The sequence below is a fragment of the Symphalangus syndactylus genome, chromosome 9, assembly GCF_028878055.3.
Source record: "Symphalangus syndactylus isolate Jambi chromosome 9, NHGRI_mSymSyn1-v2.1_pri, whole genome shotgun sequence".
In the NCBI taxonomy this organism is placed as follows: domain Eukaryota; kingdom Metazoa; phylum Chordata; class Mammalia; order Primates; family Hylobatidae; genus Symphalangus; species Symphalangus syndactylus.
The window spans coordinates 19,712,076-19,737,689 of record NC_072431.2 but is presented as its reverse complement, the minus strand read 5'-3'; the positions used below and the strand labels follow the sequence as shown (position 1 = coordinate 19,737,689).

The following is a 25,614-nucleotide window of genomic DNA, read 5'->3' as shown; positions in this document are numbered from 1 at the left end:
GTGAGCCGAGATCGCGCCACTGCACTCCAGCCTGGGCGACAGAGTAAAAACTCCGTCTCAAAAAAAAAGAAGGAAAAAAAAAAAAAGAAAACTGAGGCTGGGAGTTTTTGCCCACTGACGTTAAGTGCGAAACCGCCTCAGTAAGAAATCGTGACAACTTTCGTTTGTCGTGTCTTCCTGAGTAAAAGTGACATGAACCACCTCAGAATATCTAGTAGCCAAATGTAGTGACGCTGGAAGGAAAACTCAAGAGTCTTGAGTTTGAAGAAAGGAAGCCGGGTCCCCTTCAGCCGCAGCCACGCGGCGCCCCTCCCGGGAGCCCCAGAGTAGGGATCAGACGCCGTTCGGCCTTCTCCCCGTGGCACTGGAGCCCCCCCTCCCCGCCCCCGCCCCCCGCCCCGCCACCCCCTCCCCACCCCGGCCCGCACACAGGGTGGCGCCACAAAGTACCCTCTGGTCATTTCTGACGTGGACTCAAGAAATTGCCCGTTTTGTGATCAAACAAGATAACCCGATAGGGGGCGGTGGCTCACGCCTGTCATCCCAGCACTTTGGAAGGCCAAGGTGGGCGGATCGCTTGAGCCCAGGAGTTCGAGACCAGCCTGGCCAACATGGAGAGACCCCTTCTCCACAAAAAATACAAAAATTAGCCGGGCGTGGTGGCTGACACCCGTAATTTCAGCATTTTGGGGGGCCGAGGAGGAAGGATCGCTTGGGCCCAGGAGTTCGAGGCCAGCCTGGGCAACATAGGAAGACACCGTCTCTACAAAAAAAAAAAATAAATAAATAAATAAATAATAAAATAAAAAAAAATAAATAAATAAAATTAGCCACTTAGCCATGTGTGGTAACGCAAACCTGTGGTTCCAGCTAAGGAGGAAGGCTGAGGCCGGAGGACCGCTTGAACCCAGGAGTTCGAGGCTGCAGTGAGTAAGCTAGGATAACGCCACTGCACCCCAGCCTGGGTGACAGAGAGAGACCCTGCCTCGAAAAGCAGAGACTCACGCCTCAAAGGAAGGGGAAATGTCTCTTTTCCTTATGGCACCAGGGGCACATGTTTTTGTTTTTTCTTTTTTGAGGCAGGCTCTTGTCACTCGGGTGGGAGTGCAGTGGCGCCATCACCGCTCACTGCAGCCTCCTCCTGCCTTCTGTTTTGTTTTGGTTTGGTTTGTTTTAATTTGGAGACGAGATCTCTTGCTGTGTTGCCCAAGCTGGTCTCCAACTCCTGGGCTCAAGTGATCCTCTCGCCTCGGCCTCCCAAAACGCTAGGATTACAGGCGTGAGCCACCGCGCCTGGCCTGTATTTACCCTTCTATTACACATATCCCGGGGGTGCTGAAGTCTGGGAAGGCTTGGACATAAGGGTCTTAAGACAGCAAAATGGCAACATTATAATTGGAGGAAAGGTCCATGTCAGGATGGTGGCCCTGAACATCAGAGTCTCTTGTTTCCTCCTGGGGACATGTACAGAGGCTGTCAGGAGACTCTCCTGAAAGCATTCATGAAAAGCCTTTTTCTTTCTTTCCGTTTTTGAGACGGAGTCTTGCTCTGTCGCCCAGGCTGGAGTGCAGGGGTGCCATCTCGGCTCAATGCAACCTCCGCCTCCCGGGTTCAAGCAGTTCTCTTGCCTCAGCCTCTGGAATTACAGGCACGCGCCACGACGCCCGGCTAATTTTTGTATTTTTAGTAGAGACGGGGGTTTCACCATGTTGCCCAGGTTGGTCTCGAACTCCTGGCCTCAAGTGATCCGCTCGCCTCGGCCTCTCAAGGTGCTGGGATTACAGGCCTAAGTCACCGCGCCTGGCCCATGAAAAGCCTTTCTACATGGCTTTTCTGACCAGTCTTGCGTGGTCTCCCAAGGCCGTTAGCGAGGACCCAGAGTCTCCTGTTCTTGAGGGCCTCGTAGTCCGGCCTTCACTGTCATGCATGACACGCCTGCTTCTCTTTGGGAGTGCGATGACTCCGTTCTAGTCCTTCCAGAAGACCCTGCTGCCACCAAGCCCAGCACCTGCCCGGGTGGGATCAGCAGCTCCCACGGACTCGATCTCCCCCCTCGGTGAGGAACTCAACCCCGACAGGTCCTTCCTAAACTTCTAAGCCTATGGATACTTGCCTGTAGCAGGATTAATTACCCATACGTATTCTGTCGTTTCTGCCAGCGGTTAACAGATCCTGGGGTATTTTCCCCAGAGAAGAGAAAGTAGGTGTGGCTTTTTGCCTACACACCCCAAACTCGCAAGAAAAACGTGGCTGTGAGGTGGAGACAGAACGAGATCGTGACGTTTCCACGAGAATACCCGGAAGAACAGAAACCAACAGCATAACTAACCCCTTGCTAAACGGTTCTCCACAGGGTGGGAAGAGAAGCAGCAGTCCCCCCACACGAAACTACACACAAAAAGCAGAAACGAGCCGTGTTCACCCCCTCGCATTTCACAACACCAAACACTCCAGGTCCAGAAAGCCACCCGCAACTATAACTTACTTTTCAACTTCAAAAGTCAGGGGAAAGCGCGAACGCAGTCCCCCACTACCACAAATTATGCAGTCGAGTTTCCCACATTTGGGGAAATCGCAGGGGTCAGCACATCCGGAGTGCAATGGATAAGCCTCGCCCTGGGAAAACCACCTTCGTGATCATGGTATCTCCCCTGCCAGGTAAGTATGAGCTGGTGCGGCGGCTTCCTCTCATACCCTCGCGCCCACCACACTCTCAACACACGGTCACTTCTCTCGTGCGGCCCCAGCCCCCTCACCCTCTCCAGCCCCCTCGCTCCACCTTCGCCGCTAGGAGAAGGCCCCCGACAGCACTCGGATATCGCGCGCCGGACGTGGGGGTCCCAGGCCGAGCGTGACCGGCAGCCTCCGCGCGCCGTGCTCATCTGCATACGCCACGCCCCCGCTGGGGTAGTCCCCGGCGCTCCGGTCTCTCCCGCTCCCGGACCGGGGACCTACTGACGGCGCGGGACAGGCCTGGGTGTCTCCGGGGCTGGGTGGGCGCAAGTGGGCGCGCGGCCGGGAGTCTGGGACCTGAAAGGGAGACCTGAGAGGACGAGAGAGAGAGAGAGGAGAGAGAGAAGACATAGAGAGACAGAGTGACAGAGAGAAGAGAGAGACAGAGACAGAGAGAAGAGAGAGAGAGAGAGACAGTGACAGAGAGAGAGAGAGACAGTGACAGAGAGAGAGAGAGACAGTGACAGAGAGAGAGAGAGAGACAGTGACAGAGAGAGAGAGAGAGACAGTGACAGAGAGAGAGAGAGAGACAGTGACAGAGAGAGAAGAGAGAGAGAGACAGTGACAGAGAGAGAGAGAGAGACAGTGACAGAGAGAAGAGAGAGAGAGAGAGAAGGAAGAAAAGAGGGGGGGAGAGAGAGAGAGAGAGAGAGAGGGAGAGAGCGAGCTTGCGGCCCCACCGCCCAGTCCCCGAGGGACCCAGCGTCTGGGCCGGGCAGGGCTCGGGTTTGGGCCCACCTTCCTTTCAGCAAAAAGCAAGTTTCGGCCCCTTCTCTTCTCGCCAGCCCAACAGAAGTCTTCCCCACAGGGCACAGCTATTATGAGGTTCCCCTCCTCCCCCCGGTTAAACATTAAGCACTAAGATTTCCCCAAGCGGCTTGACAGAACATCGTTTTCCTTGAGCATCTTCCCCGGTAGGCCTGTCAGAAATGGCTGTAACTAAGATACGCGGCGACGAAACCTAGGAAAACCTAAAGGAGGGGGGCCGGGTGGAGTCGGGGGGGCGGGAATCAAGCCTCTTACTTTGAGGGAAAAAAAATCAGGACAAAGTACAAAGTTGTCCACTATGCAAACCGTGCACTGGTCGAGTTAAGTGTATAACGCTGGACAACAAACCATTTTTAAACACGGGAAAATCTGTAAATACACTATTATTATTTGTATTATTATCATTATTATTATTTTTTGAGACGGAGTTTCGCTCTTGTTGTCCAGGCTGGAGTGCAATGGCGCGATCTCGGCTCACCGCAACCTCCGCCTCCCGGGTTCAAGTGATTCTCTTGCCTCAGCCTCCCGAGTAGCTGGGATTACAGGCATGCGCCACCACGCCCGGCTAATTTTGTATTTTTAGTAGACACGGGGTTTCTCCACGTTGGTAGGCTGGTCTCGAACTCCCGACCTCAGGTGATCTGCCCACCTCAGCCTCTCAAAGTGTTGGGATTACAGGCGGGAACCACCACGTCTGGCCACTGTTACGTTTTATAGTCAACTCACACGATCTGAGATATTCTATGTAATCTGTTCAACCTTCGTTTTATGCTTAGATGGTGAGCCGTCCTCGATTTTTTTTTTTTTTTTTTTTCTGAGACGGAATCTCGCTCAGCCGCCCAGGCTGGAGTGCAGTGGCGTGATCTCGGCTCACTGCAACCACCGTCTCCCGGGTTCAAGCGATTCTCCCGTCTCAGCCTCCCGAGTAGCTGGGATTACAGGCATCCGCCATCACGCCCGGCTAATTTTTGTATTTTAGTAGACCAGGCTGGTCTTGAACTCCTGACCTCAGGTGATCCGCCCGCCTCGGCCTCCCAAAGTGCTAGGGTTACAGGCGTGAGCAACCGCGCCCAGCTGATTTTTTTGGACAGTAACCTGAGAAGTTTCTTATCTTTACTACTTCTCCCATTGAGAAGTAGAGTCCAATTCCCCTCTCCTTGGATCTGGTTTGGCCTTAGTGACTACCTTGCACAACGGCATGTGGCAGAAGTGATGTCCAGGGTCTCCCGAGGCTGGGTCGGAGGCATCCTTACAGCTCCCATCCGGGTCTCCCGGAATCGTCTTGGAGGTTTGCCCCGCCATGGAAGAAGGCTGACTACCCAGGCTGCCGTGTCGTGAGGAAGCCCGAGGCTCTGTGGAGAGAAATGCGTGGAAACAGTTTCAATCCCCAGCCGAGACCCGAGGCATCAGGGAGCAGAACATCAAAACTGCGGACTTGGGATACAAATGAATGATCATTGTTGTTGCAAAGCCCTTACGTTTTGAGGGTGGTCTTTTCGTGAAGCAACAGAGAAATGGAACGGGGAGACGGACAGTGAGCAGACAAGCAATAATATGAAGCAGAAGGGGGAAAAACGTGGACCAACGGATAGAGAAGAGGGCATGGAGAGAAAAGGCTGTGGTTGAGGGCTTAACATGTTAGACAAGGGGGTCACGGAAAGCCTCCCTGCTTCTCTCCGTTTGCTCCAAACTCTTGCTTCTCTCTGCTTGCTCAGCATCAGCGCATAGAACCCCCAAAGGCCACCCACAATGGCAGCCTCAGCCCCAGAGTTTACGTGTCCTGTTACAAGTCCTAGGGCCACAACCAACTCTCTAGACTCATTTGATTTTCTTCTAATGAGATAGATATAGATATAGATATAGATATATATTTATATATAAATTTATATTTATAAATATAAATTTATATTTTTATGTATATATATATATTTTTTTTTTTTTTGAGATGGCGTCTCGCTCTGTCAGCAGGCTGGAGTGCGGTGGCGCGATCTCGGCTCATTGCAACCTCCGCCTCCCGGGTTCAAGTGATTCTCCCGTCTCAGCCTCCCAAGTAGCTGGGACTACAGGTGCGCGCCAACACGCCCAGCTAATTTTTGTATTTTTAGTAGAGACGGGGGTTTCACCATATTGGCCAGGATGGTCTCCATCTCCTGATCTCGTGATTTGCCCTCCTCGGCCTCCCAAAGTGCTGCGATTACAGGTGTGAGCCACCGTGCCCGGCCTCTGATGTAAAATAATTAAAAAAAAAAAAAAAAAAAAATTCTGGGCTGGGTGCGGTGGCTGACGCCTGTAATCCCAGCACTTTGGGAGGCCAAGATGGGCGGATAATCTGAGGTCAGGAGTTCAAGACCAGCCTGGCTAACATGGTGAAACCCCCTCTCTACTAAAAAATACAAAAATTAGCTGGGCATGTTGGCGGGTTCCTGTAATCCCAGCTACTCGGGAGGCTGAGGCGGGAGAAAAACTTGAACCCAGGAGGCGGAGGTTGTAATGAGCCGAGATCGCGACGTTGCACTCCAGCCTGGACGACAGAGTGAGACTCCGTCACAAAAAAACAAAACAAAACAAAACCAAAAAAAACACACAAAAAACAAACAACAACAACAACAACAAACTAAACCTCTAATCACAGGTCAGTTTTACTGTTTCTCAGGTCCAGACTCATTTTGTGCTGTTTGCAGGGTATCCTGCAGTGGCCACTCCTGTCTTACTAACAGACCCCGATTTTGTCCACAGGATCAACACACCCAGCTAAAACAGCTCAACTTCCTCATCACACAACACAGTTCTGGCCAGTTAGACACACGTCCCCGGAAAGGGCATCTCCAGGAGATTAAAAAGGCCAAGCCACTTTTTGAAGGAAGTCTTTGTCCCTACCCCCTTTTTCTACCTGGAATTCAGACTGAGGCGTGGAGTGTAGCGGCCGCCTTGGTACCTGGAAGCAACAATCATGGCCGGGAGACCTTACACCTGGCATGGTAGAGCAGACGGAGGAGGGGCCGCCTGGTGAATAGCCTGGCCGACAGCCCCAAACTGCTACCCCTTAAATTTAAGTCCTGTCTAAGCTGCTCATTGTTTTAGTTACCTGTAGCCAAAGTTAAATCCTACCTAATAGCGTTCTCCCCTCATTTTTATATTACATGCCATTTTTTATTTTATTTTATTTTATTTTATTTTATCTTATTTTATTTTATTTATTTAGAGACAGAGTTTCACTCTTGTTGCCCAGGCTGGAGTGCAGTGGCGCGATCTTGGCTCACTGTAGCCTCTGCCTCCCGGGTTCAAGTGATTCTCCTGCCTCAGCCTCCCGAGTAGCTGGGATTACACGCACCCGCCACCACGCCCGGCTAATTTTTTTTTTTTTTTTTTTTTGAGCCGGAGTCTCGTCTCGCTCTGTCGTTCAGGCTGGAGTGCAGTGGCGCCATCTCAGCTCACTGCAAGCTCCACCTCCCGGGTTCACGCCATTCTCTTGCCTCAGCCTCCCGAGTAGCTGGGACTACAGGTGCCCGCCACCACGCCCGGCTAATTTTTTGTATTTTTAGTAGAGACGGGGTTTCGCCGTGTTAGCCAGGATGGTCTCGATCTCCTGACCTCGTGATCCGCCCGCCTTGGCCTCCCAAAGTGCTGGGATCACAGGCGTGAGCCACCACGCCCAGCCAAAAAGTTGTTTAAAAATTTTTTTAGAGATAGGATCTCGCTTAGTTGCCCAGGCTGGTCTTGAACTCCTGGGCTCAAGCAATCTTCCCACTTTGGACCCCCAAAGTGCTGGGATTACAGGGGTAAGCCACCGCACCCAACCTCAATCTTCTTGTGATCTGTTACGTTGACAACCAAGACAGCTACTTAGCGGTTGATGGGGGACAGTGTATACAGCATGGACACACTGGACAGAGGCATGACTCAATGTTCCAGGTAGGACGGCAACAGATTTCATCACGCTACTCAGAACAGCATAAAATTTAAAACATAAATTGTTTCTGGAGTTTTTCATTTAGTATTTTCAGATTTCAGGTGACTGCTGTAACCTGAAGCAAGAAAAGTGAAACTACAGCAAAGGGAGGACCACTGGACTGCTGCTTTCATTCTACGCCCACTTTTTAGAGTGCGTTCCCACAATAAGCACTCTAACAATGTAAACCAGGGACCAAGGGATGCACCTTCCACTCTACTTCCTTCCCCAGAAAAGACCACCTTGGTAAATGCCGAATAGCAAATGGTTAAGTGAAACACTGTATAGCTTTTGGCCCCATACTCAGTATTTCTTAACATTTACACAGCATTTTCACATTTCCAGAGCACAGTACCAACATTTATTAATCCTCACAACACCCCTGTGAGGTAGGTCGATATGTCCTTTAGAGGAGAGAACTGAGGCAGAGGTCAAGCAAACCTGCCCTGGGCCACAGAGCAGCAGACGAAGGGGCTAGACCTGGATCCGGAAGCTAGGGCTCTCGGTCCAGCATTCATCCACTGGTGGACATCACATGGGCTTATTTTTACCAGTGAAGGTTACGTGAAGGACAAAACGCACTCAGCCAGCGACGGAAACTCAACAGTTCAAACAGCACTGGGGAACATGTCAGTTAAAGAGACGGAACACTGACCAGCTCACGAATGAGGCAAGAGAACATGCTGCTGAGGAAGTGTGGAATCATCACGACTGGGGATTAGACCAAGAACAGGCGCTCAGGAGGGTTCAGGAAAATGTAAACAAACTAGGAACCCATCCAAGGGGTGACAGGCCCAAATGCCTATGGTCTCCAAATGGTAGAAAAATTAGAAAAAGATAGTGGAAAAATCCAACCACGCAACCTTAACTTTAAACTAGGAATGACAATAATGTTTCTAACGTTCATTCACATTAGAAAGGCCGATAATGTTTGTAATATAACTACTGGCGATAGTATCCTGTTTGTATGCCAACTTTCACCTCAAGGATTCCACTTTTCTTTCCCCACAGACAAACAAGTGTTGTTCTTTACAGCAGACCTCTTTCCCTCTACATACCAATCTATCCACTCGCGTAACTACTAAGTGGCTCAATGGCATATGTCTCATGCTTAATCGGCTGAGCTAGGCGCGGAATCCGGGAAACCACAACAGACTGTACTCTGCTCCTGTATTTCAGGAATAACTGTCGCTAACCTGCCTCTGTCCGATTCCACCTTCTGTGAAGTACACACAGAGGAGCAGTTCATTCTTTTGTACAGGGATTGGTGGACTTTGTTCGAGATGCCATTTCAAAAGAAATGAGAAAAAAGAAAAACTAAGACCTGCACTGTAAAGCATAATACAGGAGTAGATTTACGACAGCTACTCCACATTTTCCAGGGTGATACAATGACCACAGAGTTAAAAACTATCACTGTTATCGCTTTTTATTTTACAATAATTGGTTTAGTCTACAAGTTTAAGGCAAACATACTAATGCATTTGCTTTTCTTCAGAAATCATACTTATAAAGATTACATAAAATCTGTCCCAAAACTTCTAAGAAATATTCAGTAATTAAAAATAAGTCTGATTAAGATGCTTTACCAGGATACATGAATGAACTAAGGTGGTATATGCTTTTAAAAACAAAATTAAAAAAATTCAAAAAAGGCAATCTTTATCTTGTTTGAACAATGCTTTCTGAAAAGGTTAAACTTCAGAAATTATTTAAAGGTAAGTAAGATTGGCAGCCATAAGGAATACTATTTATAAAATAAACAGAGTTATAGAGGCTACTTTAAAGAATGAACTTTGGACTTCTGAGTATGACGAGTGCACGATGATGGACCACTGTGGTGGGGAACACAGTGCGGCATCACAGCACACAGACTGGCATCGCCTGGGCGTGCGCTGCTCCATGTTTCTCAGAAAAAGAGGAGTTGATGCACTTTTTCAGCTGCTTTTTGATTGTTTCCAGTGAGCATAAATGCTTAACATCATTAAGAAAACAAAAGTAAAATTTGAAGGAAGGCAGCCCTTTTTAACAGGAAGGCAGAGTGTGGCTTATGTGTCTCCATTTAACACTGCCAGGCAGTTCTGCAGCAACTGTAGATTACCCTAAAAAAGGAAGAAAAAATAAATTACAAATTTTATTTCAAACAATTCAGAAGACTCCTACTGAAAATACAGTTAGAAACCACATAAAATATAGTGTTAGAGGCTGGGCGCGGGGGTGCACGCCTGTAATCCCAGCATTTTGGGAGGCCAAGGCGGGTGGATTTCAAGGTCAGGAGATCGAGACCATCCTGGCTAACATGGTGAAACCCCATCTCTACTAAAAAATACAAAAAATTAGCTGGGCGTGGTGGCATGTGCCTGTAGTCCCAGCTACTCGGGAAGCTGAGGCAGGAGAATGGCGTGAACCCGGGAGGTGGAGCCTACAGTGAGCCGAGATCGCGCCACTGCACTCCAGCCTGGGTGACAGAGTGAGACTCCGTCTCAAAAAAAAAAAAAAAAAAAAAAAAAAAGAAAGAAAAAATATATAGTGTTAGAAGTCATATGACTTCATCGATATATTAGAAATTTAAAAACAGCCATTCATTATATACACATAAAATTACATAATTTGTTTCATATACAATAATACTTTCTACATACCATATTCTTCAGTAAATTTTTTTTTTTTTTTTTTTTCTGAGATGGAATATCACTCTGTTGCCCAGGCTGGAGTGCAATGGCACCATCTCAGCTCACTGTAACCTCCGCCTCCTGGGTTCAAGTAATTCTCCTGCCTCAGCCTCCCCAGTAGCTGGGATTACAGGCGTCTGCCACCATGCTCAGCTAATTTTTGTATTTTTAGTAGAGACGGGGTTTTGCCATCTTGGCCAGGCTGGTTTTGAACTCCTGATCTCAGGTGATCCGCCTGCCTCAGCCTCCCAAAGTGCTGGGATTACAGGCATGAGCCACTGCACTGGCCTTTGTTTTGTTTTGAGACGGAGTCTTGCTTTGTCACCCAGACTAAAGTGCAGTGGCATGATCTTGACTCAATGCAACCTCCGCCTCCCGAGTTCAAGTGATCCTCCTGGCTCAGCCTGCTGAGTAGCTGAGATTACAGGCACGTGCCACAGGCTGGCTAATTTTTTGTATTTTTAGTAGAGACGGGGTTACACTATGTTGGCCAGGCTGGTCTTGAACCCCTGACCTCACGTAGTCTGCCCGCCTTGGCCTCCCAAAGTGCTGGGATTACAGGGGTGAGCCACGGCACCCAACCTTCACTGTAGGATGTTTAACAGCATTGTTGGCCCACCATGTACTGATAGTAACCATAGAACACCCAGTTGTGATAACCACAAATGTCTCCAGATATTGCAAAATGTCCTTTGGGGGGCAGAATCACCTCTGGTTGAGTACTACTGTTAATAGAACAGTTATGAGAAATATAAATACAGAGAACTCAGGTCAGAAAGAACTTGAAAAAGTATAGAATCTGGCCAGGTGCGGTGGTTCACGCCTGCAATCCCAGCACTTTGGGAAGCCGAGGTAGGTGGATCACCTGAGGTCAGCAGTTTGAGACCAGCCTGGCCAACATGGTGAAACCCTATCTCTACTAAAAATACAAAAATTAGCTGGGCGTGGTGGTGCACACCTGTGTCCCAGCTACTCGGGAGGCTGAGGCAGGAGAATCGCTTGAACCCGGGAGGCAGAGGTTGCAGTGAGCTGAGATCACGCCACTGCACTCCAGCCTGGGGCAACAAGAGTGAAACTCTGTATCAAAAAAAAAAAAAAAAAAAATATATATATATATATATATATATATAAAAATATATATATATATATATATAATCTGGAAAGTGGACACTGACATCAATCTATAGGAGGACTCAGCAAACTTTTTGTGTAAAAGGCTAAATAGTAAGTATTTTAGGCTGTTTCAACAACTCCAGTATGCTATTACGTAAAAGCAGCCACAAAGCATAAATGAATGAGCTTGGCTGCATTCCAATAAAATTTTATTTATGGGCCGGGCGCGGTGGCTCACGCTTGTAATCCCAGCACTTTGGGAGGCCGAGGCGGGCGGATCACGAGGTCAGGAGATCGAGACCACGGTGAAACCCCGTCTCTACTAAAAATACAAAAAATTAGCCGGGCGCGGTGGCTGGCGCCTGTAGTCCCAGCTACTTGGAGAGGCTGAGGCGGGAGAATGGCGTGAACCTGGGAGGCGGAGCTTGCAGTGAGCCGAGATTGCGCCACTGCACTCCAGCCTGGGCGACAGAGCGAGACTCCGTCTCAAGAAAAAAAAAAAAAAAAAAAAAAAAAAAATTTTATTTATGGATACTTAAATCTGAATTTCATAATTAGTACATTTAATACATGTCATGACATATTCTTTTTTTTTTTTTTTTTTTGAGAAGGAGTCTTGCTCTGTCACCCAGGCTGGAGTGCAGTGGCGTGATCTCGGCTCACTGCAAGCTCCACCTCCCGGGTTCACACCATTCTCCTGCCTCAGCCTCCCGAGTAGCTGGAACTACAGGTGCCCACGACCACGCCCGGCTAATTTTTTGTTATTTTTAGTAGAGACGGGGTTTCACCGTGTTAGCCAGGATGGTCTCGATCTCCTGACCTCGTGATCTGCCTGCCTTGGCATCCCAAAGTGCTGGGATAACAGGCGTGAGCCACTGCGCCCGGCTGACATATTCTTCTACCTTAAAAAAAGAAAAAAAAAAACCCAACCATTTAAAAATGGGAACACCTGGCCGGGCGCAGTGGCTCACGCTTCTAATCCCAGCACTTTGGGAGGCCAAGGCGGGCGGATCACGAGGTCAGGAGATCGAGACCACGGTGAAACCCCGTCTCTACTAAAAATACAAAATAGTTAGCCAGGCGTGGTGGCGGGTGCCTGTAGTCCCAGCTACTCGGAGAGGCTGAGATAGCGCCACTGCACTCCAGCCTGGGTGACAGAGCGAGACTCCGTCTCAAAAAAAAAATAATAATAAAATAAAATAAAAATGGGAACACCATTCCTGGCTCACAGACTTTACAAAAGCAGATGGGCCGTAGTTTGCCAACCCCTGACCTATAGCAAAACTTCTGGTAGTTCATGACCTCTTTAATTTTTAGACACAGAATCTCACTCTGTCGCCCAAGCTGGAGTGCAGTGGCACAATCTCGGCTCACAGCAACCTCCACCCCCCGGGTTCAAGCGGTCATCTCGCCTCAGCCTCCACAGAAGCTGGGATTACAGGCATGCACCACCATTGCCCGGCTGATTTTTTGTTTTTGTTTTTTTTTTGAGACAGAGTCTCACTCTGTCTCCCAGGCTGGAGTGCAGTGACACGATCTTGGCTCACTGCAAGCTCCGCCTCCCGGGTTCACGCCATTCTCCTGCCTCAGTCTCCCAAGTAGCTGGGACCACAGGCGCCCACCACCATGCCCAGTTTTTTGTATTTTTAGTAGAGATGGGGTTTCACCGTGTTAGCCAGGATGGTCTCGATTTCCTGACCTCGTGATCCACCCGCCTCAGCCTCCCAAAGTGCTGGGATTACAGGCGTGAGCCACCGCGCCCGGCTGATTTTTGTACTTTTAGTAGAGACGGGGTTTCGCCATGTTGGCTAGTGGTCTCAAACTCCTGACCTCAAGTGCTGGGATTACAGGCGTGAGCCACGGTGCCTGGCCTCTCTTTTAAAAAAAAGAAAAACAATGAATATTAGAAACCATCTCAGGCTCAGTAAGAGTAATAATGCCAAACTTATCAAAACATTTTGACAGGGTTATTAGACCAAGAAATCAAAAAACAAAAATAGCAAATTTTTTTTTTTTTTTTTTTTTTGAGACAGTCTCGCTGTCGCCCAGGCTGGAGTGCAGTGGCGCGATCTCGGCTCACTGCAGGCTCCGCCTCCCGGGTTCATGCCATTCTCTTGCCTCAGCCTCCCGAGTAGCTGGGAATACAGGCGCCCGCCACCTCGCCTGGCTAATTTTTTGTATTTTTAGTAGAGACGGGGTTTCACTGTGTTAGCCAGGATGGTCTTGATCTCCTGACCTCCGGATCTGCCCGCCTCGGCCTCCCAAAGTGCTGGGATTACAGGCGTGAGCCACCGGGCCCAGCCTGTTTTTATTAAGAAAGACTTTTTAAAAAACAACTAGTCAAAAAATGATACTGGTTTCCATATTAGGTATCAGATTCTTTCAGAGCTGACCATTGGAGATGTTATAGATATTATTTTTACTTTAATTAAATAATCTTTAAAATCCCTCTCAATTCTAAGATTCTCTATTCTTAAAATTACTCTAAGGTTTAGGCCAAACTTTATATTAACTAGAAGAAGAGGCTTAATTCAAAGTAAACAACTAATGTAAAAAAAGACCAGAGGGCCAGGCATGGTGGCATAAATCTGTAATCCCAGCTACTCGGGAGGCTGAGGCAGGAGGATTAACTGAGCCCAGGAGTTTGATGCTATCCTGGACAACATAGCAAGACTCCAGCTCTAAAACATAATTAAATACATTAAAAAAAAACCTGGCTGGGCATGGTGGCTGATGCCTGTAATCTCAGCACTATGGGAGGCCGAGGCGGGTGTATCACCTGATGTCAGGAGTTCGAGACCAGTCTGGCTAACATGGTGAAAACCCTGTCTCTACTAAAAATACAAAAATTAGCTAGGTGTGGTGGCACGCACCTGTAGTCCTAGCTACTCGGGAGGCTGAGGCAGAAGAGTTGCTTGAACCTGGGAAGCAGAGGTTGTGGAGGTCTCAAAACAAAACAAAACAAAAAAACCCCAGACTAGCCAGGTACGGTGGCTTGTGTCTGTAATCCCAGCACTTTGGGAGGCTGAGGCAGGAGGATCATTTGAGGATGGGATTTCGAGATCAGCCTGGCCAACATGGTGAAACCCTGTCTCTACTAAAAATACAAAAATTACCCAGGTGTGGTGGCACATACCTGTAATCCCAGCTACTCAGGAGGCTGAGGTGTGAGAATCGCTTGAACCTGGGAAGCAGAGGTTGCAGTGAGCTGAGATCGTGCCACTGCACTCCAGCCTGGGCAACAGCACGAGACTCTGTCTCAAAAAAACAAAACAAAACAAAAAACCCCAGACCAACTATTTTGAAGCAGTGAAATAATCTTGGAAAATGTAATTCCAGTTCAGGAATAGTTGTCACAGTATCCCTATGAGAATTGACATTAAAGAATTATCAACGTCATAAGTGATTCATTTCTAAATTACATGTAACTTAAATTATTAAATCTTTATTACAACACTACCTTTGCATGCTTCAGTTCTAACTCTGCCAGTTCCACTAAATTTTTTCTGAATGCAGCAACTCTTCTTGTCTTAAAATCTATAAGTTCTGTGAACAAGAAATTAGGATTATTTAATTTACATAATAGTCATAAAGCATACCTTGTGATTAAAGGTTAACTTAACAGTACCTTGTTTTGCAGACTCAGATATTTTTTCAAATTTCTGACAACATAATTGTTGGGAAGTTTCGGCCTGCAGAACATCTTTATTTTTTGCTCTTGCTTTATCCAGTGCTTTATTAGCATTTTCATAATCCACTAGTGACCTAGACCTTCGATACAGGAGATCCTATAAAACAGAATGCTTCACAATAGTATATATACTGCATGTTTCCAGTAGTCACACCCAGCCACTGTCACCACCACCACAACCATCAGAGCTAACACACAGTGCATACCACATGCCAGTTACTCCAAATTTTTTTTTTTTTTTTTTTTTTTTTTTGAGGCAGAGTTTCGCTCTTGTGGCCCAGGCTGGAGTGCAATGGCGTGATCTTGGCTCACCACAACCTCTGAAGTTATTTTATTTATTTATTTATTTATTTATTTATTTTTAAGACGGAGTCTCGCTCTGTCACCAGGCTGCAGTGCAGTGGCGCAATCTCAGCTCACTGCAACCTCCGCTTTGCGGATTCAAGCAATTCTCCTGCCTCAGTCTCCCGAGTAGTTGGGACCACAGGCGCACGCCACCACGCCTGGCTAATTTTTGTATTTTTAGTAGAGATGGGGTTTCACCATGTTGGCCAGGATGGTCTCGATCTCTTGACCTTGTGATCTACCCACTTCGGCCTCCCAAAGTTATTCTAATTTTTAAAGATGTTTGTAGAGACGGGGCCTCACTGTTGCCCAGGCAGGTCTCAAACTCCTGGCCTCAAAGTGATCCCCCTATTTCGGCCTGCTAAAGTGGATTACAGGCACGAGCCACTGCACTCAGCCTGTTTTGTTTTGTTTTTTTAACGAATGAAGCAATTTATTAACCCAGCATGGTTTGTTCTAATGCTTCTTGTTGGCAACTGCCACCTGTCCGGCGATTCTGTCCAGATCTCTCTGTCCCTGAGGTGTCAGTTTGCAGCCCCCATCTTGGTCCTTTTCCACCATTTTTAGCCCCTCCAGGGCTTGGAGGACCCGGTGGGCCACACTTCTGGAGCCTCGGCTAAAGTGGCCAGGCATGACGCCATTTCTCTGACGTGCCCCATAGATCTTGGTCATGGAGCCAACCCCAGCGCCACCCCGGAGGTACAGGTGCCACGCCGTGGAAGCAGCTTGCGTGTAGAACCAGTTCTCATCGTAGGGAGCAAGCTCTTTGTGCTTGGCCAGCTTGACGGTGTCCACCCATTGGGGGACTTTCAGCTTCCCAGACTTTTTGAGGAAGGCTGCCAGAGCTCTGACGAACTCCTGCTGGTTCACGTCTTTTACAGTAACTCCAGGCATCATGCGGCCCGGCCTGCGAGCTGCCAGCCAGGGGAAAGGGCTCAGCCCATTTTTTAAGTAGCAGCTTTAATGAGATAGTCCATGTACCACATAACTCACAATTTAAAATATGTAATTCAATGGTTTTTAGCAAGCTCACAGAATTGAGGATCACCATAATCGATTTTAGAACACTTTCATCACCCAAAAAGAAATCCCATGCCCATTAACAGCCACTTGCCATTTCTCCATGTGTGCCCATATCCCCATATCCCTAGGTGACTGCTAATTTGCTGCCTACTACAGATTTGCCTATTCTGGACATTTTTTTTTTTTTTTTTTTGAGATGGAGTCTCACTCTGTTGCCTAGGCTGGAGTGCGGTGGTGTGAACTCAGCTCACTACAACCTCCACCTCCCGGGTTCAAGCGATTCTCCTGCCTCAGCCTCCTGAGTAGCTGGGACTACAGGCGTGTGCCACCAAGCCCGGCTAATTTTTGTATTTTTAGTAGAGATGGGGATTCACCTATTCTGGATATTTCATAAAAATGGAATCGTGATTTTTGTGCCTGGCTTCTACCACTTAACATGTTTCAAGTTCATCTATGTTGTAGCACAAATCAATATTTCACTCCTTTCTATTGCTGAATAGTATTTCACTGTATGGCTATATCACATTAATTCATCAGTTGATAGGCATTTGGTTTATTACCACTTTTTGGATATAATTAATAATGCTGCTGTGAACATTTGCATACAAGTGTTTATGTGGACATGGTTTCATTTCTCACTATTAAGGAATGAAATTGCTGAGTCATATGGTAACTCTACATCAAACCTTTGAGAAACTGCCATATGGTTTTCCATAGTGGCTGAACATTTTACATTCCTACCAACACCATATGACAGTTCAAATTTCCTCACTCACATCCTTGCCAACACTTATTATCTGTTTTTTTGGGTTTTTTTTTTTGTTTTGTTTTTGGTGATGGAGTTTCGCTATTGTTGTCCAGGCTGGAGTGCAATGGCATGCTCAGCTCACCGCAACCTCTGCCTCCTGGGTTCAAGCAATTCTCCTGCCTCAGCCTCCAGAGTACCTTGGGATTACAGGCATGCGCCACCACACCTGGCTAATTTTGTATTTTTAGTAGAAATGGGGTTTCTCCGTGGTCATGCTGGTCTTGAACTCCCGACCTCAGGTAATCTGCCCGCCTCTGCCTCCCAAAGTGCTGGGATTATGGTGTGAGCCACCGTGCCTGGTCTTATCTGTTTTTTGTTTTTTTTAAATGAAGGCCACCTTGTGGGTATAAAGTGGTATCTCACATTTTTTTTTTTTTTCCTGAGACTGAGTCGTGCTCTGTCATCCAGGCTGGAGTGCAGTGGTGCGATCTCGGCTCAGGGCAACCTCTGCTTCCCAGGTTCAAGCAATTCTCCACCTCAGCCTCCCGAGTAGTTGGGATTACAGGCGCCTGCCACCATGCCTGGCTAATTTTTTTGTATTTTTAGTAGAGACAGGGTTTCACCATGTTGGCCAGTCTGGGTCTTGAACTCTTAACCTCGTGATCCACCCACGTCAGCCTCCCAAAATGCTAGGATTACGGGCATGAGCCACCACACCTGGGCTTCTCTCTTTTTTTTTTTTTTTTGAGATGGAGTCTCGCTGTGTCACCCAGGCTGGAGTGCAGTGGCGCGATCTTGGCTCACTGCAAGTTCCGCCTCCCGGGTTCACGCCATTCTCCTGCCTCAGCCTCCCGAGTAGCTGGGACTACAGGCGCCCACCACCACGCCCGGCTAATTTTTTTGTATTTTAGTAGAGATGGCGTTTCACCGTGTTAGCCAGAATGGTCTTGATCTCCTGACTTCGTGATCCGCCCCCCTCGGCCTCCCAAAGTACTGGGATTACAGACGTCAGCCACCGCACCTGGCCCCAGCCTTCTCTTTTTATTGAGTTTAAGAGTTCTTCATATATTCTGAGAATATAAATTGTGTTACATCCAGACAATGGAATATTATTCAGCACTAAGAAGAAATGAGCTATCAAGCCATGAAAAGACATAGAAGAGGCCAGGTGCAGTGGCTCACGTCTGTAATCCCAGCACTTTGGGAGGCCACGGCAGGTGGATCACGAGGTCAGGAGATTAAGACCATCCTGGCTAAAACGGTGAAACCCTGTCTCTACTAAAAATACAAAAAATTAGCCTGGCGTGGTGGTGGGCGCCTGTATTCCCAGCTACTTGGGAGGCTGAGGCAGGAGAATGGCGTGAACCCGGGAAGTGGAGATTGCAGTGAGCCGAGATCGCGCCACGGCACTCCGGCCTGGGTGACAGAGTGAGACTCCATCTCAAAAAAAAAAAAAAAACAACAAAAAACGGAAAGACACAGAAGAAACTTAAGTGCATGTAACTAAATGCAAGAAGCCAATCTGAAAACACTATATACTACATGATTCCAACTATATAACATTCTAGAAAAAGTAAAACTATGGAGACAGTAAGAAGATCAGTGGCTGCCAGGGACTGGGGGAAAGGAGGATGAATGGAGAGGGCACAGAGGATTTTTAGGACAACAAAAATACTATGTACAATATTATAATGGTGGGCACATATCATGCATCCATAGCACATTTCTTTTTATTACTGAGTACTATTCCATTGTATGGCTATATAACAACGTGTTTATCCCATCATCTATTGGATATTTGTGTTGTCAATTTTCAGCTGTTACAAACAAAGCTGCTGTGAACACCTGTATGGACATATGCTTTCATTTCTTTCTTTCCTTCTTTTCAATAGAGATAGGATCGGGCTATGTTGCCAGGCTGCTCTTGAATTCCTGGCCTCCAGCAATCCTTCTGGCTTGGCCTCCCAAAGTGTTGGGATAACAGGGGTGAGCCACCACGCCCAGCCCTGCTTTCATTTCTCTTAGGTAAATACCTAGAAGTGAATTGACTGGATCACTGGATAGTATATTTCGTCTTTTAAGAAACTATGAAAGTTTTCCAAGGAAGTGCACCACATTCTTATTAACAGTACATGATGATTTAAGTTGCTATGTATCTTTGCCAGAATTTTTCTCATTTTATCCATTCTAACTAAGGTGTATAGTGGTACCTTGTTGTAGTTTTAATTCTGACAACTAAATTTTAATTATTTCTTAAAGTTACTAAGAAATTGTTATCTATTAACGACCACATTTGGCTGGGAACAGTGGCTCACACCTATAATCCCAACACCTTGGGAGGCCGAGGTGGGCGGATAACTTGAGCCCAGGAGTTTGCAACATAGTGAGACACTTGTCTCTGCAAAAAATTAAAACAAAAAACAACCACATTTGATAATTTAAAGTCTCCAAAGTATTTTAGCACTGTCCATCCAATGTAAATAGTTTATAAGATATAATTTGATATGAACAGTGTATTTATAAGTACCTAAGAATTCAAAGTTAAAGGGTTATAGATAACTTAATAAAAATTATCAGCATCAGTGATCAGGTGGGAATTTTGTGTACAATATCTCAATTCACAAATTAACATTGAATTTGGGTTATCTGATCCACTAAGTTTTCAGTGCTTTTCAGTTATTTGTGTTACTTTTTTTTTTGAGATGGAGTCTCGCTCTGTCACCCAGGCTGGAGTGCCACGGCGTGATCTCAGCTCACTGCAAGCTCCGCCTCCTGGGTTCATGCCATTCTCCTGCCTCAGCCTCCTGAGTAGCTGGGACTACAGGAGCCCACGAGCACGCCCGGCTAATTTTTTGTATTTTTTAGTAGAGACGGGGTTTCACCGTGTTAGCCAGGATGGTCTTGATCTCCTGACCTCGTGATCCGCCCACCTCAGCCTCCCAAAGTGCTGGGATTACAGGTGTGAGCCACCGCGCCCAGCCTTGTGTTAACTTTTTTTTAAAGACAAGGTCTTACTCTGTTGTCTAGGCAAGAGTATACAGTGGCAATCATGGCTCACTGCAGCTTTGAACTCCTGGGCTCAAGCAATCCTCCTGTGTCAGTCTCCCCTGGGACTACGGGAATACACCACCATGGCCTAGCTAATTTTTAAAACATTTTGTAGACACAGAATGTCATTTTGTAGACACAGAATGTCATTTTGTTGCCTAGGCTGGTCTTGAACTCCTGGCCTCATGTGATTTTCCCACACTGGCCTCCCTAAGTGTTGGGATCACAGGCATAAGTCACAGTACCCAGCCAAAAAAATTTTTTGAGGCCAGGCGGGATGGTTCATGCCTGTAATCCCAGCACGTTGGGAGGCTGAGGCTGGTGGATCACTTGAGGTAAGGAGTTCGAGACCAGCTTGGCCAACATGGTGACCCCGTATCTACTAAAAATACAAAAATTATCTGGGCATGGTGGCGAGTGCCTGTAGTCCCAGTTACTCAGGAGGCGGAGACAGGAGAATGGCTTGAACCCAGGAGGCAGAGGTTGCCATAACCCAAGATCACACCACTGCACTCCAGCCTGGGCAACAGGGTGAGACTCTGTCTTAAAAAAAAAAAAAATTGTTTTTGGTTAGTGTTTTAGTCTTGCACACAGCTTTTCTTTTTTTTTTAATTAATTATTTTTTTTGAGACGGAGTCTCGCTTTGTCACCCAGGCTGGAATGCAATGGCACGGTCTCAGCTCACTGCTACCTACCTCCCGCTCCTGGGTTCAAACGATTCTCCTGCCTCAGCCTTTGGAGTAGCTGTGATCACAGGCGCCTGCTACCATGCCTGGCTAATTTTTGTATTTTTAGTAGAGACGGGGTTTCACCACGTTGGCCAGGCTGCTCTCGAACTGCTGACCTTGTGATCCACCCTCCTCGGCCTCCCAAAGTGCTGGGATTATAGGCGTCAGCCACTGCACCCGGCAGCACATGGCCTTTTAAAAGGAAACATGAGTTGCCTTATAAAAAAACATATTTTTGTTTTATGGCACTCTCACGCTCAATGGAGGACTTGCATAGACCAAATTAGAAATCCTTTTGCGGCCGGGTGTGGTAGCTCACGCCTGTAATCCCAGCACTTTGGGAGGCCGAGGTGGGGGGATCACGGGGTCAGGAGTTCAAGACCAGCCTGGCCAATATGGCGAAACTCCATCGCTACTAAAAATACAAAAATTAGCTGGGCGTGGTGGCGGGCGCCTGTAATCCCAGTTACTTGGGAGGCTGAGGCAGGAGAATCACTTGAAGCCGGGAGGCGGAGGTTGCAGTAAGCTGCAATCAAGCCACTGCACTCCAGCTTGTGTTAACAGAGCTAGAGTCTACCTCCAAAAAAAAAAGGAAAAGAAATCCTTTCGCAATATGTGACTCATGCCTGTAATTCCAGCACTTTGGGAGGCCAAGGCATGCAGATCACCCGAGGTCAGGAGTTTGAGACCAGCCTGGCCAACATAGGAAAATCCTGCCTCTACTAAAAATACAAAAACTAGCTGGATGTGGTGGCACATGCTTGTAATGCTAGCTACTCAGGACGCTGCAGCAGGAAAACCGCCTGAACCCAGAAGCAAGAGGTTACAGTTGGGTGACAGAGTGAGACTCCATCTCAAAAAAAAAAAAAAAAAGAAAAGAAAGAAATCCTTTAGCAATACAACTGTTATTCCAGGGTTTTACTTGTGTTTTCCAAGACATTTTACCTGAAGAAATATACCAAATTCATTTTTTTTTTAAGACGGAGTTGGGGTTTCTCCATGTTGGTCAAGCTGGTCTCGAACTCCCGACCTCAGGTGATCCTCCCGCCTCGGCCTCCCAAAGTGCTGGGATTACAGATGTAAGCCACTGCGCCCGGCCAGCTCTTTTTTCTTTTTATTTATTATTATTATTTTTTGAGACAGAGTTTCACTCTTGTTGCCCAGACTGCAGTGCAATGGCATGATCTCTGCTTACTGCAACCTCCACCTCCTGCGTTCAAGCAATTCTCCTGCCTCAGCCTCCCGAGTAGCTGGGACTACAGGCGGCCACCACCATGCCCGGCTAATTTTTATATTTTTAGTAGAGATGGGGTTTCACCATGTTGGCCAGGGTGGTCTCGAACTCCTGATCTCAGGTGATCCACCCGTCTCAGCCTCCCAAAGTGCTGATTAATTAGAGGCATAAGCCACCATCACCGGCCTCATCTTTTTTTTTTTGAGATGGAGTTTCGCTCTTGTTGCCTAGGCTGGAGTGCAATGGCACATCATGTGATCTCAGCTCACTGCAACCTCCGCCTCCCAGGTTCAAGTGATTCTCCCACCTCAGCCTCCCAAGTAGCTGGGATTACAGGCACCTGCCACCACGCCAGCTAATTTTTGTATTTTTAGTAGAGACAGGGTTTCATCATGCTAGCCAGGCTGGTCTTGAACTCCTGACCTCAGGTGATCCTCTGGTCTCGGCCTCCCCAAGTGTTGGGATTACAGGCGTGAGCCACCACACCTGACCACAAATTCATTTTCTTAAAGTTCTAGATTATATCAGAAATATAATAATAAAGAGGAGACTTTTATGTGGGGTTTCCCACATGAAATATGTACAATTATACACATATATACAATTTCTAAAAGGAGAAATAAAATTCATATTTGAAAATATAATTTAAAATCATATAAAGGAGATAAATCATCATTAACAATCTGAAGTCTAACAAACTCTCAAGAAATGGCTGTTTGTAAAATGGCTCATTTAAAAAAAGATTAAAATTACCTTAGCAGCTTGAGATTCTCTTAAGTAATATTTTAAAAGATCAGAAAGTTTGAGGTCTTCATCAGCAGACACTCGTGCTTCTATTTTCTGAAAAGAAGGAAAAAACTGAATATTTAATCAACAACTACATTCTACTCAGTGGTTTCCTTCTTACTTAATTTCCTACTTAATTTTAACTATTATTATAGTTTAAAAAATTGAAGTTTTAACTATAGTATTCCATTCCTATTTTATCGAGTTTTCCTTCCCTTTTTGCTTCTACTAGCCTGTTACTTTTCTTTGCAACTCTCACATAAAATGAACAGAATAAGGATCAGATCAAATGAGACTCATGAGTTTATGGAAGGACACCATATTTTTTTTTTTTTTTGAGACAGAGTCTTACTCTGCCACCCAGGCTGGAATGCAGTGGTGCAATCTCGGCTCACTGCAACCTCTGCTTCCCAGGTTCAAGCAATTCTCCTGCCTCAGCCTCCCGAGTAGCTGGAATTACAGGCATGCACCGCCACACCTGGCTAACTTTTGTATTTTTAGTAGAGGAGGTGTTTCACCACGTTGGCCAGGTTGGTCTCAAACTCCTGACCTCAAGTGCTCCTCCTGCCTCAGCCTTCCAAAGTGCTGGGATTACAGGTGTGAACCACCATGCCCAGACTCTATAATGAGTTTCAATATGATCTTTTACCTTCATTAATATTTTCTCAGGCTAGGTACGGTGGCTCATGCCTGTTATCCTGGCACTTTGGGAGGCCGAGGCGGGCGGATCATGAGGTCGGGAGTTCGAGACCAGCCTGACCAACGTGGTGAAACCCCGTCTCTACTAAAAATACAAAAATTAGCCAGGCATGGTGGTGCATGCCTATAATCCCAGCTACTCAGAAGGCTGAGGTTGCAGTGAGCCAAGATTGAGCCACTACACTCCAGCCTGGGCGACGGAGTGAGACTCTGTCTCAAAAAAAAAAAAAAAAAAAAAAAAAAGGTATTTCTTTCTTTTTCAGACGGAGTCTCGCTCTGTTGCCAGGCTGGAGTACAGTGGCATGATCTCAGCTCCCTACAACCTCCGCCTCCTGGGTTCAAGCAATTCTCCTGCCTCAGCCTCCCTAGTAGCTGGGATTACAGGTGCACATCACCAAACTTGGCTAATTTTTTTGTATTTTTTTTTTTTAGTAGAGACGGGGTTTTGTCTTGTTAGCCAGGCTGGTCTGGAACTCCTGACCTCACGTGATCCACCTACCTCGGCCTCCCAAAGTGCTGGGATTACAGATGTGAGCCACTGTGCCCAGCCTCTATTCATTTCAATTGTAATTGATATGTACACATAATTTTAAAGGAATGAAGGCTTGCAATGGCAGACTAGGTAATTCAATCTAATCCTCCTGCTGAGGACAACCAGAAAATGCAGTCAAAGCATTAGTAAAATGTGCCTGAAGACACCACAGAGTAATAACCAGAAGTGGTATGTTCGAGGTGAGATGGAAGGGGAAGTAGCCATGTCAGACTAAAAAGATACCTCTTCAGTATGACGGGACAGAGGATGAAAAAAATTTATTATATCAACCAAATGCAATACATGGGACCTTGTTTGTATCCTGACTCAAACAACCTCTACTATAATAAAAAGCCATTTATGAGACAATTGGGAAAATGTATATACTGGATATTTGCTGACATTAAGGGGGGATCATTAGTAACAGTATTGACTATATTAAAAATAATTCTTATACTAAAAAAAGAGACAGGTATGCATAAAGGACACAAAACAGAATGAAGACGGACTTTTTGGAATGTAAGAACTTTAAGCAATGTAGAAAATGTCAATATTGGCCAGGTGCAGTGGCTCACATCTGTAATCCCAGCACTATGGGAGGACAAGACAGGTGATCATTTGAGGTCAGGAGTTCGAGACCAGCCTGGCCAACATGGTGAAACCCCCGCCTACACAAAAATTAGCTAGGAGTGGCAGCACATGCCTGTAATCCCAGGTACTTGGGAAGCTGAGGCATGAGACTCACTTGAGCCCAGGAGGCAAACGTTGCAGTGAGCCAAGATCGTGCAACTGCACTCCAGCTTGGGTGACAGCAAGACTGTCTCAAAACAAACAAACAAAAAAAACAAAAGGGAAAATGTTAATATTCAGAAACCTGGGTGATGCATTACAGGAATTCTTGTACTATTTTCTGCAACTTTTCCATAAGTCTGAAATTATCGCCAAAATAAAAAGTTAAAGTAAGGCCGGCACCTTAATAAGGCTCATGCCTGTAATCCTAGCATTTTGGGAGGCTGAGGTGGGTGGAATACCTGAGGTCAGGAGTTCGAGGCCAGCCTGGCCAACATGGTGAAACCCATCTCTACTAAAGTACAAAAATTAGTTGGGCATGGTGATGTGTACCTGTAATCCCAGCTACTTGGGAGGCTGAGGCAGGAGAATCACTTGAACCCGGGAGGCGGAGGTTGCAGTGAATCAAGATTATGCCACTGCATTCCAGCCTGGGTGACAGAGTGAGATCTGTCTCAAAAAAGAAAAAAAAAAAAAAGTTAAGGGGCCAGGTGTGGTGGCTCATGCCTGTAATCCCAGCACTTTGGGAGATCAAGGTGAGTGGATCACGAGGTCAAGAGATCAAGACCGCCCTGGCCAACATGGTGAAACCCCATCTCTACTAAAAATACAAAAATTAGCTGGGCATGGAGGGATGCACTTGTAGTCCCAGCTACTCTGGAGGCTGAGGCAGGCAAATTGCTTGAACCTGGAAGGCAGAGGTTGCAGTGAGCCAAGATCGCGCCACTGCACTCCCTCCAGCCTGGCAACAGAGCG

General features: G+C 46.8%; 2 protein-coding genes and 1 non-coding gene across 8 annotated transcripts in view; all 3 read right to left on the bottom strand.

Annotated features, from left to right (window-relative positions):
• Nucleotides 1-2,502: 2,502 nt before the first annotated feature.
• LOC129490912 (U1 spliceosomal RNA) lies at nt 2,503-2,666 on the bottom strand. Its single transcript, XR_008660382.1, has one exon. It is a non-coding gene; the product is annotated as a U1 spliceosomal RNA (small nuclear RNA).
• Nucleotides 2,667-7,788: 5,122 nt separating this feature from the next.
• Nucleotides 7,789-25,614, bottom strand: part of SNX6 (sorting nexin 6) — a 69,161-nt gene continuing 51,335 nt past the window's right edge. For 2 of the 6 annotated variants that reach the window (XM_055291540.2, XM_055291542.2), the window contains 4 exons: nt 22,806-22,892; nt 14,864-15,023; nt 14,696-14,781; nt 7,789-9,552 (listed from right to left, as the gene is read on the bottom strand). In XM_055291540.2, the coding sequence (XP_055147515.1) occupies nt 9,499-9,552; nt 14,696-14,781; nt 14,864-15,023; nt 22,806-22,892 (387 nt within the window). In that variant the 3' untranslated portion in view covers nt 7,789-9,498. Of the gene's footprint in view, nt 9,553-14,695; nt 14,782-14,863; nt 15,024-22,805; nt 22,911-25,614 lie in introns of all 6 variants that reach the window. The other 4 variants (XM_063645939.1, XM_063645940.1, XM_063645942.1 and 1 more) reach the window with 3 other exon arrangements.
• On the bottom strand, nt 15,671-17,664 carry LOC129489229 (small ribosomal subunit protein eS19-like). The gene has a single exon (XM_055291551.2). It carries the CDS (start codon nt 16,166-16,168, stop codon nt 15,728-15,730), a length of 441 nt encoding a protein of 146 aa, XP_055147526.1. The 5' UTR covers nt 16,169-17,664; the 3' UTR covers nt 15,671-15,727.